This window comes from Gadus morhua, chromosome 16 (assembly GCF_902167405.1).
Source record: "Gadus morhua chromosome 16, gadMor3.0, whole genome shotgun sequence".
Lineage (NCBI taxonomy): Eukaryota > Metazoa > Chordata > Actinopteri > Gadiformes > Gadidae > Gadus > Gadus morhua.
Genome location: NC_044063.1, coordinates 14,498,874 through 14,516,521, shown reverse-complemented (window position 1 = coordinate 14,516,521; position 17,648 = coordinate 14,498,874). Strand labels below are relative to the sequence as shown.

Sequence of the window (17,648 nt, the reverse complement as noted above, 5' to 3'; positions counted from 1 at the left end):
ACATAATAAAATGTTTTTTTCCGCAATTCAACCCTGCATAATGTTGGCTCCTTGCCCTTCTTGATCTAGGTTTCTATGTATTTCTTGTTAATGTCATTTTTTTTACATTGCTAGTTTGTAATTTTACATTTTCTTTAATATGACTTGTTTACTTTTATATTTATCTCAGTTTTTTTATTTACATGTTTGAACATGCTTGAACTCGGCTGTGGTTGAACTTGTTGTCTGTGTGTGCATGTGTGTTTGTATGTGTATGTGTGTGTGCGTGTGTGTGTGTGTGTGTGTGGGGGGGGTTGCGTGTGTATGTGTGTTTGTGTGCGTGTGCGTGTGTGTTTTGTGTTGCAGAGGTGAAGGCCAGGAGGGCTCTGTGGTTGTCAGTGGGCATGCTGTGTCTCTCTCTGCTGCTGGTCGTGCTGGGCATCTACACCACCACCCGCACAGAGAGCTTGAGCATCACAGGGTACTTCTCTGGAGCCATTGTAAGTGTCTCTCATCAATCTCATCAACCCCCCCCCCCCCCCCCCCCCACACTCATGATCTTGATGGATGTTTATTGACGTCCATTGGCATGCTTTACCTTTTCATCCAAACGTCAACAAACGTCATTCGAAATGACTGAAAGCGGATATGTAATGTTACAATTTCAACACTTCAGCTTGATTTGAGCCGGACTTTCGCCATTTAGACTTTGAGTATTATGTAGATTGTATCTTGAGTTACAGCCCGGCTGTTGAAATAACAAGAGGTCATGAATTATAGAGTTTTACTTGTTGGTCATATCCTCCCACATTCTCCAGGTGGGTAGATGTCAAATCCCTGGTAATAACATAACATAAAAGGATGCGTTTATAAATGAAGAATGGAGGGAGTTAATGTAGTTTTGTATACATTGTAATAACAAGAATATTTTTTGCTTGATTTATTATTCATCGGACAATCATGCTGACAAACTATAGATATTTAATCTTGAATGGTGATTTCTCTTCACAGTTGGCGTTTGGATCGTTCCTAGGGGTTCTCGGGCTCTGCCTTGAAGAGAATCGAAAACAGCTGGTATGTACACTTGGCCTATACATATATATATACATTAGTGTACATATGTTTGTATTGAAAAACGCAGGTCTAGAGGTGGCAGAACAAGGTTTGCCCTGCAGGAATTTTGTAACATTTGACCCTGGAGTTGTGGTCGAGTCCTTCTCAGCTCAGCGTCAGATCTATGTGAGGTTTTCCTAAATTGAGTTATGCTTTAGAGCCCCCGTTTTGTTACGCACATGTGTGGGATTTTCTACTGACAGGTCAATATGCTCTCCTTGGGAGACCAGAAATATCAATCTTAGCTTATGTTAAAGGAGGTGGAATAACCAAAGAGCCAAAGGAATGATCCTCAAAGCAGATTAGTCTTGAAGGGGTTATTGTTTTACAAACACATAAAACCTGAGCCAGTTAAGAGCTTATTTATATGAAACGCCCCGCTCAGGTTATTCTACAATACAGTTTCCAGACAGAGTGTCTGGAAACTAGATAGATGGCTTCATAAATAGATAGGTATAAATACTTGATTTATCCTGACGGAAATTCTAGTACCATACCAATTGTATACAGCTGTGAGGTCCTACCTCACAGCTGTATACAATTGGTATGGTACTAGAATTTCCGTAGGGAGGTCCTCAGCTGTGAGGATAGCCGTAGGTACTCAAATCTCAGTTCAGTATTTGATGGCTCTGATCATATATATAAAAAAGTAATTCATGTATTTGCATATTTTGGAATCACAGGTAGAAGATAGGTTAAAATATCCACGTGATAAAAAACATATCAATGTGTACAGGACCCTGCCATCCCTCAGTCCGAGTACGCTTCACCTCAGCGCTTCAGTTGAGGTTACGGAATCCATTATCAGAATCGACTTGCTTTGTGATATTTGGATATAGTCCTCCTCTCACAAATCTGTGTGTTTTTCGGAAAAACATTCAGGCTTCATTGAAACTGAAACTGTCATTGAAACTGTCTGAGTCAGTCTGAGTCAGACTCGGAGTGGATCAGAAAAGCCACTGACGTCCATGCTGCAATCCTATGTGATATCGTAGTTATGCTTTTTGGGTTATCAAATAAAAAGAAAGAGTATAGACTTGAAACGGATAAATAGATAAATAATCTGTTTATAAAACATTCTGCAGCCGTGGTCTCCGTCGGCTCAGACTTTAACCTCTACTTGTAAGACTAATAACAATAATGTGGAAACCCCAATCGATAATGTAGCAAATTTCTAAGCGCATATTATATTAACATTTTGCCTGTAATATTACAACGATTAACATTCGTTCACCACAAATGACTCTTAAAAGCAGTGCCAACTTTTAAATATTTTTAAACCATTCAGCGAACTAAAGGCAACAGACTGGTTATCATTTAGGAGGCCACTCAATGACATGTAGAAAACGTCATCAAAAATTAAAAGTGATGGCAGTCAGATTCTTGGAAACTATTCGGCCGGAATGTTGATTGCCTGATGAATTTCAGGTGCTGTTCATTGTTGTGTTTCTTAAATGAGTGGCAATGACAGAATGTCATGTTCTGCATGCTATAATAAGGATTCAAACTCTCAACCTAAGGATCACCAGTACACAGCATTATCCCGTTGAGCCACTGACATGCCTGAACTGCATGAAGCCTCATTCACACGGTGAAAATGTCGGTTGGTTGATAAGCACATATCAAGAAAACTTCAAGCACACATTTCACAAGAGAATTAAGGGCTTTCTTAAAAGAGTACAGATCTGAAAATGTGCACTGTTAATGATATCCACCTAATAATAGCTGGTGGTATGGTAGTTATACAATAACAAAATGGTCAGATAGGCAAAATGGGTTGACTGTCGACTGTGTGAAACATTTTTAGGTCATAAGACCCTAGAATCAGACTCATAAATGCGTCTGATTCTAGAGATGAATATTCTGAAAGAATTTTGAGCCCAGGTCAATCTGGTGAGGAGAAATAAGCCTAATTCATGATTTTTTTACAATGACACCACCTTTGGGTGTAGTACCACAAATGTGGGTTTATGGTCAGAGGAGGTTATTGGCAACCATACCTGAACATTTAAAGAGAATTCGACTTACGTATAGGCTGCAATATGACTTTTACAGAATTTAAGAAAAAAAAAAACAGGAGCTCGGACCGTTAATAAAATAACTAAAACATTCCTCAGGGGGGAAGCGGGATATCAATATTGCAAGACATTTCGGGAAGCTCAAGGAGGAGATTAATATTAAGTTTGAGCAATAAAGTGTAAAGACCATTCGGGATGCTCGAGGAGGAGAGTAATATTATATGTGAGCAACAAAGTGTAGTCTTGTGGTGGACTCTATAGACATGATTTACCATAATGTTTTATTGACATGTTTTCGTTGTGTTGTAGGGACACTGTCTCTTTAAGATCACGTGACTTGTGTGTTGATATGCCGGTCGGCGCAATGTTTGAATTTAACGTTTTTTATATGATCAAATGAACGACCTGAGTGCATGTTCACATCTAGCATTTTTTTAAATCTGCCGGCGCTTGTTTTACATTATATTACTAGGGAGCAGAGCGTTCCTGGAAAAAGTCACAGCCTTTTTTTTAAACGCCTCTCCCAACGTTTTTTTCTGCCATACAGAACGTTGAAAAAAGTTCAACTTTCAGGAAGAAAGCGGCCGACATCAGGCGTCTTTTTGGCTACTGACCAATCACAAGCGGAACATTGACACTTCGTCACAAAGGAAACTCTCAACATTCAAAATAAGAAACGATGGCAGACAAATCACTCGGGAAAGTGCCGTTGCAGCGATTAATAGTTGTAATTACAGAACATGTCGAGATCTACGACATGTCTAATGGGCTCTAGCCTGGATACGTAGTAGGCGAGTAACGTCTGGTCTAGAATGGGTTCGTTGCTAGGCGATAGAAAAAACGCTCTCAGGGCTTTTAGGGCAAAACAACGCTGCCAGCTTTTCTTTTTGTTGAAAAAACGGTCGGCTCAACTTTTCCCAATTACGAAAAACGCTAGATGTGAACACAGCCTAATGTTGCTCTTTGAGGTGAGAAATTGTCTCTTCCCTTCTTTTATCGCAATTTGTGTTATGTTAATATGTTTATGAACATAACGTCTTACCTGGGCGTGTGTGTCGCTGCAGTGTGTGCATGTGTGTTCTTACCTGAGCGCATGTGTCGATGGCGGAGCCGTTATGTTTAAAAACATAACGTCTTACCTGGGCGAGTGTCGCTGCGGTGTGTTCTTCTGCGTGTGTATGTGCGTGTGCGAGTGCGTGTGTGTACCTGGTTCTGTCGGCTGTGGTTGACTAACATCACCTTGAAGAAAACCCATTGCAGCCAATGGCATTCGCCCTGATAACTCAGCCTCAATCTCGTGTTTGTTTGTTGTACTTTTAGGTCATACTGTTGACCATATTGTTGACAAAATGACCAGGAGATTACTATTCATTTTATATTAAAATTAACATTCAACAACAGTTTAACAACAGAGAAACGGACTCAAATGCACCTCTCTTAGGCAAAACTTTGGAAATCTGGCAGGGAGAAGACTAAGGCGTAGTCGGGGAAAACAAGTGGGAAACAGAGTGATGGAAACATGCTGACTAAATTGACTAGGAGGCCATTATAATGAGGGTGGGATAGGTGAAAACAATCAAGGTGAGGGAGGACAAGCACAGAGGCGGCAAATATGGGGCAGGGAGAGAAGTATCTGAAACGATAGGAGAAGTGAGGAAGACAAGGTAGGAAGGAAACTATGAGAGAATGATGAAACAACAAGCGGAACTCATTGAGAAGGCGAGATGTGACGCATAGCATGTGATGCTCTTTATGAGTAATTAAATAGCAATTTAATTCACATCAGATTTAATTGAAACATAAAATGTTCAACATGTTCTGCACCCTGTGGCAATCTTCCCGCGTCTAATGTTGAAAGGCTAATATAATCGGACCACAAAATGAACAGTGGTTACTTTAATTGAGGTCAAAACTAAGCTGTCAAGGTCTGTAAAAAATGTCATCAATATTTGTGTTGTAAATCTTGAGGGCAGCACTGTGGCAAGCAGAGACTCTTCATCTCACTGCATCTCAAGGAAAAAAGTCATGATGTTATGGCTGGCGTACAGAAAGAAACAGTCCTCTCCATTTCTCACAATGCTATCTGTTTCTACATAAAACTGAAGCCATCGTTGGCCTCGCACAAGCTCTCGGCTTATTTGCTACTCCTCCCTGTAGAATGAGGACATCATGTCTGTTTCTCATTAGCGTTACTTACACTAACAGAGAACGTGGGATAGGAAGTCAAACTAATCCTGACATGTGAAGTCAGTGAGTTAAACAGAGGGTAGAATTCCACAAAGTGTCCCCTGTATCACTCAACGATCGGTTAATTAAGCTATTGAGGCAAAGAGCCTCAGTGGACCGATTCTCAGGATGCCAATATGGACTATTAAAACACTTAATGATGAAGTAGATAAGAGAGGGTTTTTTTGGAGAGTTCAGCAGTTGATTCCTGTGGGACAGGCTGGATGGATGTGCTTGGATCAGAGAGCCGTGCTTGGATGCAACGGTGTTGTTCTTGGGATTCTTAGACCATCAGCTGCCCTGGCGCCTGATACGTTCAGACGACTGCATGTGATAAGAAGATACAAAGGGGAAAAGTGCAGACGTGCTTCTGATTAAACTTTTTCTTTCAACCAACTAGAAAAAAAAAAAAAGAAAAAATATGAATTTTTTAAGATAGTCACAATGATATGTTATTAGTTATCTATTCATGTATTCATGATGCCCGATACATACAAGGACATCCAAGAAAGCATACTTACATACACTAAACCTGAAACAGACCTCTCTCCATTGCATATCCCGGTTATGAGACAGAAACAGCATTCACGCCAGACTCTTTGAAAAGGTTCCACAGTTATATGGGCTGTTTATCTTTCATGGTTTGTGTAGGATAATAACAGCCAGCCGTGACCCCGGTTACCTAGCGCACTTACTGTCAGGGTCAATTTGATGGACTCTGTGTCGTGCCGTATTACTATGGTCTGTTCATCTGCATTCCCATTGAGCTGATTCCCCTATATTCCTGACAGTGGGACGTGGGGACTGTCTATAGAGGTTAGGGTGTTTGACTCCCAGCTGAAAGGTTAAAACCTATTGTCGGCATTTCTACTGTGTGTTTTTGAGCAAGAAGGCCTAAACGCCTACCAGCTGTTAATATATCCTCCTTTATTGTGGTTCACATCTCTACCCAGCTGACGGCGGCCATTGTTTTCCTGAGCTTGGGAATCATTGCGGCCTTTCTGTGTCTGGTGATAGACGGCGTCTTCATCGTCTTCAACATGGTGAGCTACCCTCACCCCTCTGACCGTCTTGCCATGAAACAGGACGATGGATTGTATATTTAAACAAATCATTGCTGTGGCAATAAGGGGTCCAAAGGTTTTTTTTGTAACTGGAGGCTTTTGTGTTATCATCAGGGTCACGTCACTAGGATTAAGAGGCTGGGGGGGCTTTGCCCCTAGCAGTTTCCGAAGCTCATGCCCGCGTGTAGCGCTTGCCGACATTTTTTCATCATATCTTTAAAGTGGGTCTTTAATTCATCATTTATCAGTCCCTCAAGAAAAACGTGATTATGTGTTTTTCATCGCATAAAATTGCATAAATATGCCGCATATTTCATCGCATTTTTTAAGAAAACGTGCCGCATAATCAAGGATTTTTGGCCGCAACATTCACAAAAAAAATGACGCATTTTTCTGGAGGGACTGATTTATTACGATTTCCTTGATAAAAATAAATAAATAATAATAATGTGTAGAGGGGGTTAACGACATCCCTGGTTATCATCTCCTTCTTTATTGTATTGATGTCATTCATTTAATTCCTGCAATTGTCCCGTGAGTCAGCCCACAAAACACGATGACTTCAGGATACTATAACGTACCCTGTCTAAATTGTCCAGGTGAAAGCTGTTAGACAGCCTATTCGAGCAAGCAAATTTATCAGCTATAGCAGTTTTTATGTAATATTAATATTTTCCAGCAACAAAATTCTTTACATGTACTCCGGCCTTTTAAATGTATTGGAGACTTGCCATATAAAACAAAAATCTTGTTAGGATATTGTTCACCTAGCAGTTTGAAAAGTTTGCAGGAAAATCCAAACCACTAAATACTGGTTCAGCTTAGCTATGTTTTTGTTGGCTCTTAACTTGAGAAAAGTACTTAAAAAAAGAAGGAAAAGGCACAGGAAACTAATGAAACAAATGTTACATGGACAGTTGGTTCGAATTATGCTTTTAATTAATGTATTAGTCTACTTTACAATACCAACTCATGTGGCGGGATAGGGTAGTTGCTATGAAAAGGTACTGGGTTTCCTCAGGTCTGCCGTGTACCTGTGGGCATCATAGAGCAAGTCGCTTTGGAATAAATATCTGCTAAATTACAAATAATTTTCGCAGGTAGAATATAAAAGTTAGTCTATTGAGTACTCTTGACTTCTGGACTACTGCAATGAAGTAAAATTGTAACTATGGTCTAATTCAATTCAACAGCGTATCTATTTGCAAACTGTACGACTGTTATGGCTGTTTGTGCCTTTAGTTAAGCATCTATAACCGACAATTAATCATTTGCAATTGATCCCAAACATTTTACGATTTTATTTTCCATTTTTGCCAGGATATTCGACCTTTAAAAGCTGGAAGGTGTCAGTTCTACACCAGCGGCAGCAGCTATATCTATGAAAACTACCATGCCTCTGTGAGTATCAGTGGTACAGGCATCATGGTCAAATGTAACGTGTTGATATGCCATCTTCAATTTGAAAGATATATTGTTGATCCATCAGTACCTTAATAATACTTTGTATAGTTTATTTTAGTATCTTTGTTACACTTAGCTGAGTGTGTGTTGGTGTACTCCGGTAGGTTCCCTGCAGAAACCTGGAGGAGTCCTGCAGTGTGACTATACGCAGTGGCACCTGCTACTGCTGTGATCTGTATGACTGTGCCAAGTGAGACAGTACTATCATCCTCCTCCTCCTCCTCCTCCTCCTCCTCCTCCTCCTCCTCCTCCCCCTTCTCCTCTTTTGTCCTTATGCTCCTCTATGATCCTCCTCATCTTAATCTATCTCAGAGCACAAAACCATTAAACAGTCTGATTTTTTGGGTTCAGATTGTATCCCCTCCCTGCTCCCTACTGACATTTATCTGAATTTTTGGGATCAACGCTACTATGATTGCTCTCCAGTGATGCACGCTATCCTTTGATGTAGCCATCAAGGACATTGATAATGAGGAAAGCTGATGTGCTCTGTTGCAGTGGCGGCTTCCTCAACAACTACTATGAGTTTGTTGGAGTGCGAGGCTGCCAAGACGTGCTGACCCTTTACATCCTCATCTGGACCCTGACTAGCCTCAACCTGGTGGCCTTCATCACGGGCATAGTGACCGCAGCAGTGCTTGGCAGCGTGAAAAGCCCGGTAATAGACACACACAGGCACACACACACATGCACGCACACACGCGCACGCACGCACACACACACACACACACGCACGCACACACACACACACACACACACACACACACACACACACACACACACACACACACACACACACACACACACACACACACACACACAACACACAAACACACATACTCACAGGACACTTGCAATGGACTGTGTTAATCTTAAATAAGACCTTTCTACAATTTCAATGTCAGTTCATGCCTTATTTTAGCAAACACGGGGTGGATTTAGACCCGGGTTGCTTCTGAAAGAACTGAGCCTTAATAGTATGCACACTTCCTGGTGTGTTCGGCCAGGCCACTCTACCCAGTTCGGCCCCCTAGGAGTCATTCGACCATGAAATCAAAATGACCCAGAGAAGGGTCAAACCATCGAAGAGAAGGTCAATCCATTCCATGCCAGAGGCGGGGTTAATCAGTCTTGTGTCTCTGGTTTATAATGCGGTCGGCAGACAGGCCACTACAGTACATGCACTGAGGAAGACAGGGATGGCAGACCACCTTCTGCGCTCGCGTGCGTCTGTGTGTTTGGGTGTGGGTGCTGGTTTGTATGTGGCTGTGTGTGTGTGTGGCTGTGTGTGTAGTTGTGTGTGTGTGTCGCTGTGTGTGTGTGTGTGTGTGTGTGTGTGTGTGTGTGTGTGTGTGTGTGTGTGTGTGTGTGTGTGTGTGTGTGTGTGTGTGTGTGTGTGTGTGTGTGTGTGTGTTTGTATGTTTGTGTGTGTGTACTGTGTGTTTGTTTGTATGTTTGCGTGTGTGTTTTTGTGGCTGTGTGTGGCTGTTTGTGTGTTGCTGTGTGTGTGTGTGTGTGTGTGTGTTTGTGGCTTTGTGTGTGTGTGTGTGTGTGTGTGTGTGTGTGTGTGTGTGTGTGTGTGTGTGTGTGTGTGTGTGTGTGTGTGTGTGTGTGTGTGTGTGTGTGTGTGTTTGTGGCTGTGTGTGTGTGTTGTGCTGCTCCATGTGGTTTATGGTCTGGCAGAGGGATCCTCTATGAAGGCAGCCAATGCCTCCAGTTGTTTTGCGGCTGTCCAGGCTGACCATGAGACCTCACAGCAACCGCGAAAACTTGAGTTTGGGATCTGGTGCCGATTTTCTAAGTACAGGATCCAACCCCACAACCCCCGACCCCACATTCCCCTTAACTGTCTATCGGATCCATCTTTGGTAGTCATGCTACCATGAACAGATGATGCATCGACGTTGAAGTCATCATAATTGTCTGTGTATCGTAACTAGGTAATGGGTACCTCAGGGCAGAGTTAGTGGTTAGGTGGTGGTGTCCGATTCTCTGCCGAAAGATGCGATCCCCAAAGTTCACAATCTCCTCAATCTGAATGACCGTAGGTTACTTTGAATAAAAGCATGCTTTCAAATCACGTGTACCAAGTACTCTCTTCTTTAGGAAAACAGCCAAGCATGATGAATTCCCTTTAAGGAGTTTATTCAGAGTTAGGCAGCCCTGTCTAGATACTGACGTATTGGGGAGAGTTAGCTCAACAAACCTTGGTCTGCCAAATCTTGCCGCCCGTTCCGCCCCTCTGTGATGATTCTCTGAGCATATCCAAACATAAAGTGTAACATGAGCCAGAGACATGTGGCACCTGGGGATTCAGACAGAACAGGAATGTGTATGCCAAGGTTTAGGATTCAGGCTGATAACACTTTCAGTGCTCACCACATCAAATTGCCATTTCAATGGATTAACCGTGTGTTTACACCGAAAGCGAAGCCGCGGCTCAAATCTAGTCGTGTGAATGATGCAAATTCGTCATTAGCCTCAAGTTTGAAATATCTGAAACAGCAACAAGCAGATTTCGCCTGATGCTGAATCACCCACGCAAGGAAAGTTTGCGGTTCGCACGTGCAACCTCGCCAGAGTAATACAAGTAGTACATTCACTTTGCTTTTGGTGTGAACGCAACTTAATTAGGCTCATTGATGGTTTAGATAATTTGACTAAACAGAACTAATCCTCAGTAAGTCCTATGGTTCAGAAGGCCAATGTTGGAACCCATGAAGACAAGCTATGGACCACCATGGAGAAGAATATGTCATCCATTTTATGGGGGCTGTGAATGGCCTTGAATCTTCATTTTTAAATACGCCCAACATGTGGCGTCCCGATGCAAAGTATGCATTATTTGGTTACCATCAGGGGAACCGAAGTAGGACTGAATGAAGTTCTAACCGAGCGAGAAGGGAAGGAAGCATTTGTTCTTCATAAAATGCCACCGCAGGCAAGTAGTAAACATCACCATGGCATGGCCAGAAAATGGCTTCAGCTTTGTGTTGTCTGTTCCAACAGCAAATAAGAAAGGAATACAATCAGATAACTTAGGCTTATTACATTATGGGACCTTGAAACGGCAACAAAGGAAGGGAGGATGGGTTGGAGGGTTATCTGCTGAGCTCCCATACCTGATGAATGGGGCACGTCAAGATTCAAAGAGGACATACTGTTCTCCCAGAACCCGACCTGTTTGAACCCTTGCCTTGGCTCCCAGCCGTCAACTGCATCATCATATTGGGTGAGAAATTAGACATACTGTTTGAAAAACCAAAGCAAAATAGGATATATCTTCCCCTAGTATAAAGACACTGGGTCTCCTGTCACAGTATATTGGTTCTGTGTGGTATAGTCTAGGAGTAAGGGTGATATACTCCCAGGCCAAATGTTGCAGGTTCAACACCGGTCTGCGCAAAAGCAGAAAAGCAGAGACTCACAAAGCTTACTCAATGTGTTTACCTTGAGCGTTGCTTCTTAGTGCTGGACCATGAAAGGCTGCAGTCTGCAGGCTGTCAGTCTGCACTATGTACGTTCTGTGTACATATCAGCTATTTGAGAGCCTTTGAGAGATCTTTCATGACATAGTCCGGGATTCACTATGAGTTGCATCTGTTAAGATGATGAAAGGAAAGTGCGATAGGTCCAACCATTCCTCCTAAAGGTGCTAGCATGCTCTGAGAACCCTCTTTTCCTTCTACCAAAGCCAGTTCCCTCGTCAGCTCACTTCACTGAATACCAGTGAAAGCTGGGCAGTGAAATTCTTCTCAGGCCATTGGTGAGAAGAGGGACCAGAAGAATCGACCCTGTAGGGCAGTTAGATCAGCCTCACATGTCCATGCGTGCCGCTTTTTTTCCTGTATTAATGAATTCATTTATCAATGTCATTGAATTTGAATTTCTGGTGATAGTTAGCAAAGTACGGGCACACACAGGAGTACAATTGTCTGGGAATGTTATGGCCCTGGACTGACATTGAGCAAAACACACACTGACTGTCTGTATTGAATCAAGACTGCACAGATTCAATCAGATTGAATAATCATGATGTTCCTAAAGCATCCACAGTAACACGCCACATTTAAACTGTTTAAGTATTATTTGTGTGACACTGAACAACAAGATGTGGTTATCCCAAACCAGGCCTTGTTTACGTTTTTTTCACTGTCTTTAGATGGTTGTTTGTTTTTCACATCGAATATGACTTCAGTGTGTTCAGTGGTGAAAGCTCCCATGCTGAATTCGCTATGGGAGAAATGTGTGTGCTTACATGTGTCCCTTCACAATTGGTGCTTGGCACAGGCTTTTATCTTTTAATGGACATACCGTGCTTATTTTGACGTTTAATTGTGTATTTTGCTACCTGCAAGCTAACGTCTCACTGGACAGGGGCTGTGGTTCCACTACCAGCAGTCGCTGGATTACCCATAGGTCTCAAGTAAGACCTGAATGCAAGCTTTAACATGTGTGACTGTAATGCATGTGTGTTTGTTTTCATGGTCAGACCAGCTACAGGCCAGTGACCCAGTCTTCAGAGGACCGAACGTCTTCTCCTACCGCTCCACTGCTGCTTAGTGACAACCCACACTCGACACAGCCTCTGCACCTGGTCAGTGACATGGAGTTGCAAATCAAACTCTGTATTCCTTTATGTGTCTTCATGGTTCTCTGGTTGCATGTAGACTCCGGTGTGTGGAGGCTTATTATTATTATTTATGTCAGACAATTAAGAATCAAGAAGACAGACTCAGCCTCCCTAACATTTGCTTAAACACTAACTGATAAACAACGCGTGAACATGGTCGTTAGTAAAGCAGTGCGTCGTAATTAAACAGAAACCCATGTCTAGAATTCCCCTCATTCTTAGCACCTCCAGAACTGTACTGTGAAGATTAAGGAGTTGAGGTAATTTGTCTTGTGCAGCTGCAGTCAGGGGCGATTCTAGGTAGTGTGGGGGCCCTAGGCAGAGGATTGTTGACGGGGGGGGGGGGGGGGGGGGGGGGGGGGGAGCGATTGTTGACGTGGCCCGGGGCCCCCAAACAATTGCGGGATCAAATCTAGGCTCCTCTGTTTAGCCTTTGACTGGTCAAGACATTCAAATTACTGATCAATCTCCTCCTTGTCTCTCTCTCTCTCTCTCTCTCTCTCTCTCTCTCTCTCTCTCTCTCTCTCTCTCCCCCCCTAGGGAGGCTCTCTGTACCCCTCTTTGGGGTCAGGTAGGGTCACTCCTCAGAGTGATCCGTCCTCTCCGCTGGAGACCAACCCCCCTCCGTTCGCTCCTCTGGCCAGCCGGCTGCGCTACGCGGCCCAGCAGGGCTTCCCAGGCTGAGGCATGCCACGGCCCTCTGGCCGGCCCTCACCTACTGGGGAACATCTGCTTCATAATGGGATTCGAGCATTCGGCGTAAAAGTGAGATAAGGGAAATAATGTTATGATGAATATACTGGAGCATGGTGGGGTTTATGATTAACAGTGTGTTGCATTAAGCTTATCGGGAAATAGAGGAGAGAGGGGAGGGCGGGAATGAGGGCGATCTCTTTAAGATCCTTCCAATAACAGCATGAAGTTTTGTGTGATTGCCTTATAATGCCGTTTAACTCACGCAAGGCATGGGGAGCAAGCCATTGCTAACTGCCATTTATTTCAATGGTATATAGTATTGCAGTACTTATTTTACTGTTGGACCTCTTAATAATGCCATATACAGAGGGAGAGTTCAGTTATCTAAACACTTGGACACTGTACGAGAGAGTAGAGGGTTATGATGAAGAAGGCTCCAGTTTTACCACTATGAGACATGAACGTTGACAGGGTAAATAGTCTCCTGAATCAATCACTGAATGGTTGTCACGCATGGGATAACAAATTCTATTTACAATTTAAATAACTACATGAATACTGTTGCTGTTATTTCAATTATGCATTTGGAAGAAAGCTTAATCCGACACGATGACATTAATGCAATAAATCATGATGAACACAAATACACGGCATACTAACATCAAGACAATCACAGTGAAATGTGCACACTGAAAAGTGTAAAGGATGTTTCTTATATGTATCGTTGGAGGGACATGTTCTGCTATGTTTAATAGGAATATATATATAGGATATCTATTTTGTAAATTAAATGTAAATTACTTATTTTGTCTATAAAGGATGTTTTGTGTACCATATGTTGCTGTCACTACAACTTCTACACTATTTTCCCTGGTGTAAAAGTTGAATTCGAAATTGAGTTGGCATCACTATCATGTCATATCCGGCTGCTACTTGCATATGTTTTGTATGTTTAACCCCATTGTCATATGTAAAAGTGCAAATGTCAATCATGCATTATCTGTATGCTTCTTTATTGTTCCATTGACCCCACATTTCAATTAAAAGTGTTGAAAGAAGCATGTGACTGGAGTTCATTACCTAACATTTGTTGATGGTATAGTACCAGACTAAAGGTTAGATGTATTTACGTTAACATCAGATACATCAGGAAAACAAAAGTTAATTTTATGCACACACACACATATAACTTTGGAGGGCTTGCTGTTTTCATTGTTTGAGTCTAGCCTATATAGTTGAGACGACTGAGGAACTGTTGATCAGTGCAGACGATCGTCGCTCTGGATTCTGGCCTTGGCGACAAGCAAACAGGCAGTACCAAGACTGAGTGAACAGATCATTGAAAGATTAGGAAAACTGTGCTGTTCTCTCCCTCTGTCTGTCTGTCTGTCTGTCTGTCTGTCTGTCTGTCTCTGTCTGTCTGTGTTTGTGTTCTCTCTCTCTCTCTCTCTCTCTCTCTCTCTCTCTCTCTCTCTCTCTCTCTCTCTCTCTCTCTCTCTCTCTCTCTCTCTCTCTCTCTCTCTCTCTCTCTCTCTCTCTCCTTTAGGTGAAAAGAAACCAGGCATTACCAATGCATGTGATATTCTCTTTCCGTTTATTGTTCTTCACCCACAATTGAATATTCCGATGTTATCTTTGGTCTCTTCTATAATTCACATTCCTCCCAATACCATTTATTTCAAAATACCTTAAATGAACACACGAACACTTGAGAGCAAATATTTTACACATTGTACATGACATTATATATATATATATACCAGATTCATATGAAATGCTTTTACTTGAATCTAAAGAAAGTGTTTGTGGTTAGGGTCTGAAGACAAAGAGAAGTCAAGCCGTAGGTGTGTCCGATGGTTTTGACTAAAAACCATGGGACATTGTTTTAAGTAAAAACCACGGGACACTTCACCTACAACCTTTTACTCAGACAGATTGTGGTGGGAAGGATCACCGGGATATAGGTATGCTTACCTTCACACGTGAATTGGAAAAACTATCCTCTCTCTCTCTAGAGCCCTATGATTGATATTGTCATCTAGAGTGTAAATATTTCTCTCTTTACATTGTTTTCTCACAGGGTTGTTCGCTTGCGGCGTTCCCTACTGTGAGACCGCCCACTGGACATAGCTCCGAGGAGTGAGTGGTGTTATCTTAGAAAGCAAAGAACATGACCTACGGTTTGATGTTCAATTGGCATCATTTCAACCTTTTCACCTCACCTGACTTACTTTAAAATCCAGTTTCAGGTGCATCCTCAGATGGCCAATAGCACTGAAGTCTTTGTGCATGCAGTCAATTCCTTTATTATTCAAATGAGAACATTAGAGAAGCTACCAAAGAACTTGCGAATGAGGATGATGATTCCGGTTAATATTGCCATTTTGCATTTTTATGTTTAATTATAGAGTGAGATAGAGAGAAATGTATGGGAGATAGAGGGGAGGACATGCAGCAAAGGCAGCATTCGAACCCGGGTCGCTGTGATCAGGACTGAGCCTGTGTGGTACTCGCTCTACACGGTGAGCCACAACATGTTTTATTTTCTCATGTTAATAACATATGTCAGGGAAGTTCTCAATCAAGCTTTTAGCCTGAATACAACATCAAAGATCACAACCATTAAGATAATCCAGCCACACATGTGTTTGGTAGCTCCAGAGAAAGGTGAAGCAAGGGACTATGAGAGTATGGAATAGCGGGCCAGACGTTGCAAGTGACTCAGCTTGGGGCTGTGGGGCCAGAATTGGTTTGGTACGCTCCAGAGCTCATTGGAGGTTGCCAAGTGGGAGTATTGAAAAGTGACAGCTATTATTTACGGATATTTGGTTCATTACTATTCATACATTTAGCATGCTCTTTCATCCAAAGTGATTATATAGCAGGAAGGAATGTGGCTCAAGGGTGCAGACAGGTTGACTGCAGACATTGGGTTTCAAACCCAGAACCGGCTGTCACTCAAACGCCCTAATCACGTGATTATACATGGTAATGACTTACTCATACTGATGTCTGGCATCCATTGGAACCACAATGTAGCATTGGAATCACGCTTGTGAAGCATTATGTTACTCTGAACCAAAGGCTGTCTCTCCTGGCAAATTCCCTCTACACAAAAAAGGGATGACCATGAGAGCATTTCATTCAGAGCACAACAAGAGTGTGGCTGGGTTTACTCTCCACAGGACAGGGCGACTGGTCAGCTGTGTGATCCCCTGGGGCCTCGAGGCCAGAGACAATCTGAGAGAAACCAGTCGGGTTTAAGTCGTCCGCCGTCCGGATGCACGCAGACCGCCTCTCTTCCGGTGAGCTGGATCATAGCAAATCCTTTGGCCAACATGTCACTGGGGGGTGATACTGTCTGGGTAGCACCCAGCTAACGTTTCGGACCCAGCAGATGACTTCTCCCTAATTGGATTGAGCAGAGGAACATTGGAAGATTTCAGAAACAGCAGAGGATGGCCCCTTTGAGATGCATGGCAGAGATACAACGCAGATAACATACATGAATCATGAGGGTTCACTCCATCATGGTGGAATGTGAACTGTAAGGGTCAATGGTCCTACTAAAACATGTATGTGTGTTGTTTTTTTATGGAGCACGGCTCCTTGAAGTCTGTGGATGGTAATTAATTTCCCATTGCTTTTTATAAAGAGTTTTATAAAGATAATAATCTACTCTAAATCACGAGATGTGATGACCGGTTTGGCCATTTCTCAGCTGCAGGTGGGATCGCGTCGTGTTGTCCGCCATCCTGAAACAATTTTACACCCCAGTTGGATATTACTTTGTTTTGGAAAGCAAGTAAAACTGCAACATTTTGATGGCTTTTGACTGGAGGCTAATCTTTTTAGATGGTTATAATTCAAGCTCTAACGCAGAAAAAGATTATTAAGGGAAATTGGAAAATTTTATGGCTGCAACACATGCTGCAAATACAATGTTAATGATATAACCGCAAGCGGTGATTAACGGAGTCCGAGCAAAATGAAAAGTCAAGAACACACTGATGGAAGATATATAAATAAGACATAATTATGAAGGAAAGATGTTGATGTTCCCCTTAATGCCATACTGTGCCTCGGCTTTCAGGTGACTAGGCTGCTGGTTCATGTTCAGCATTGTCTAAACGGGATTCAAACTCTCAAACTAAGGATCACCAGTACAAGGCATTATCCCCTTGAGCCACTTACTAACCTGAAATGTAGCCTCATCCACATGGTGAAAATGTCTATTGATAAGCGCACAACATCCAGAAAACTCCAAGCAAACATTTCTCAAATGAATTAAGGGCTTTCTTAAAAGCAAATACCTGAAAAATCTTTGAAATTCTGGGGAAATTAAACATTTGTTGTCAAGAACACTAACGGAAGAAATATTAATATGACATAGTTCATTATGAAGGAAAAATGGTTAACGAAGAAGTTCCCTTCAATGCCATACTGTGTCTTGGC

The 17,648-nt window shown here is 42.4% G+C and overlaps 1 protein-coding gene across 2 annotated transcripts in view; it reads left to right on the top strand.

Annotated features, from left to right (window-relative positions):
* Positions 1-14,252, top strand: part of LOC115528880 (transmembrane protein 255B) — a 14,943-nt gene extending 691 nt beyond the window's left edge. Inside the window, exons 2-9 of one of the 2 annotated variants that reach the window (XM_030337263.1) lie at positions 346-479; positions 991-1,053; positions 6,290-6,379; positions 7,721-7,801; positions 7,969-8,054; positions 8,363-8,522; positions 12,362-12,461; positions 13,038-14,252. In XM_030337263.1, coding sequence (XP_030193123.1) covers positions 346-479; positions 991-1,053; positions 6,290-6,379; positions 7,721-7,801; positions 7,969-8,054; positions 8,363-8,522; positions 12,362-12,427 — 680 coding nt within the window. In that variant the 3' untranslated portion in view covers positions 12,428-12,461; positions 13,038-14,252. Of the gene's footprint in view, positions 1-345; positions 480-990; positions 1,054-6,289; positions 6,380-7,720; positions 7,802-7,968; positions 8,055-8,362; positions 8,523-12,356; positions 12,462-13,037 lie in introns of both variants that reach the window. The other variant, XM_030337262.1, reaches the window with a different exon arrangement.
* Positions 14,253-17,648: the final 3,396 nt, after the last annotated feature.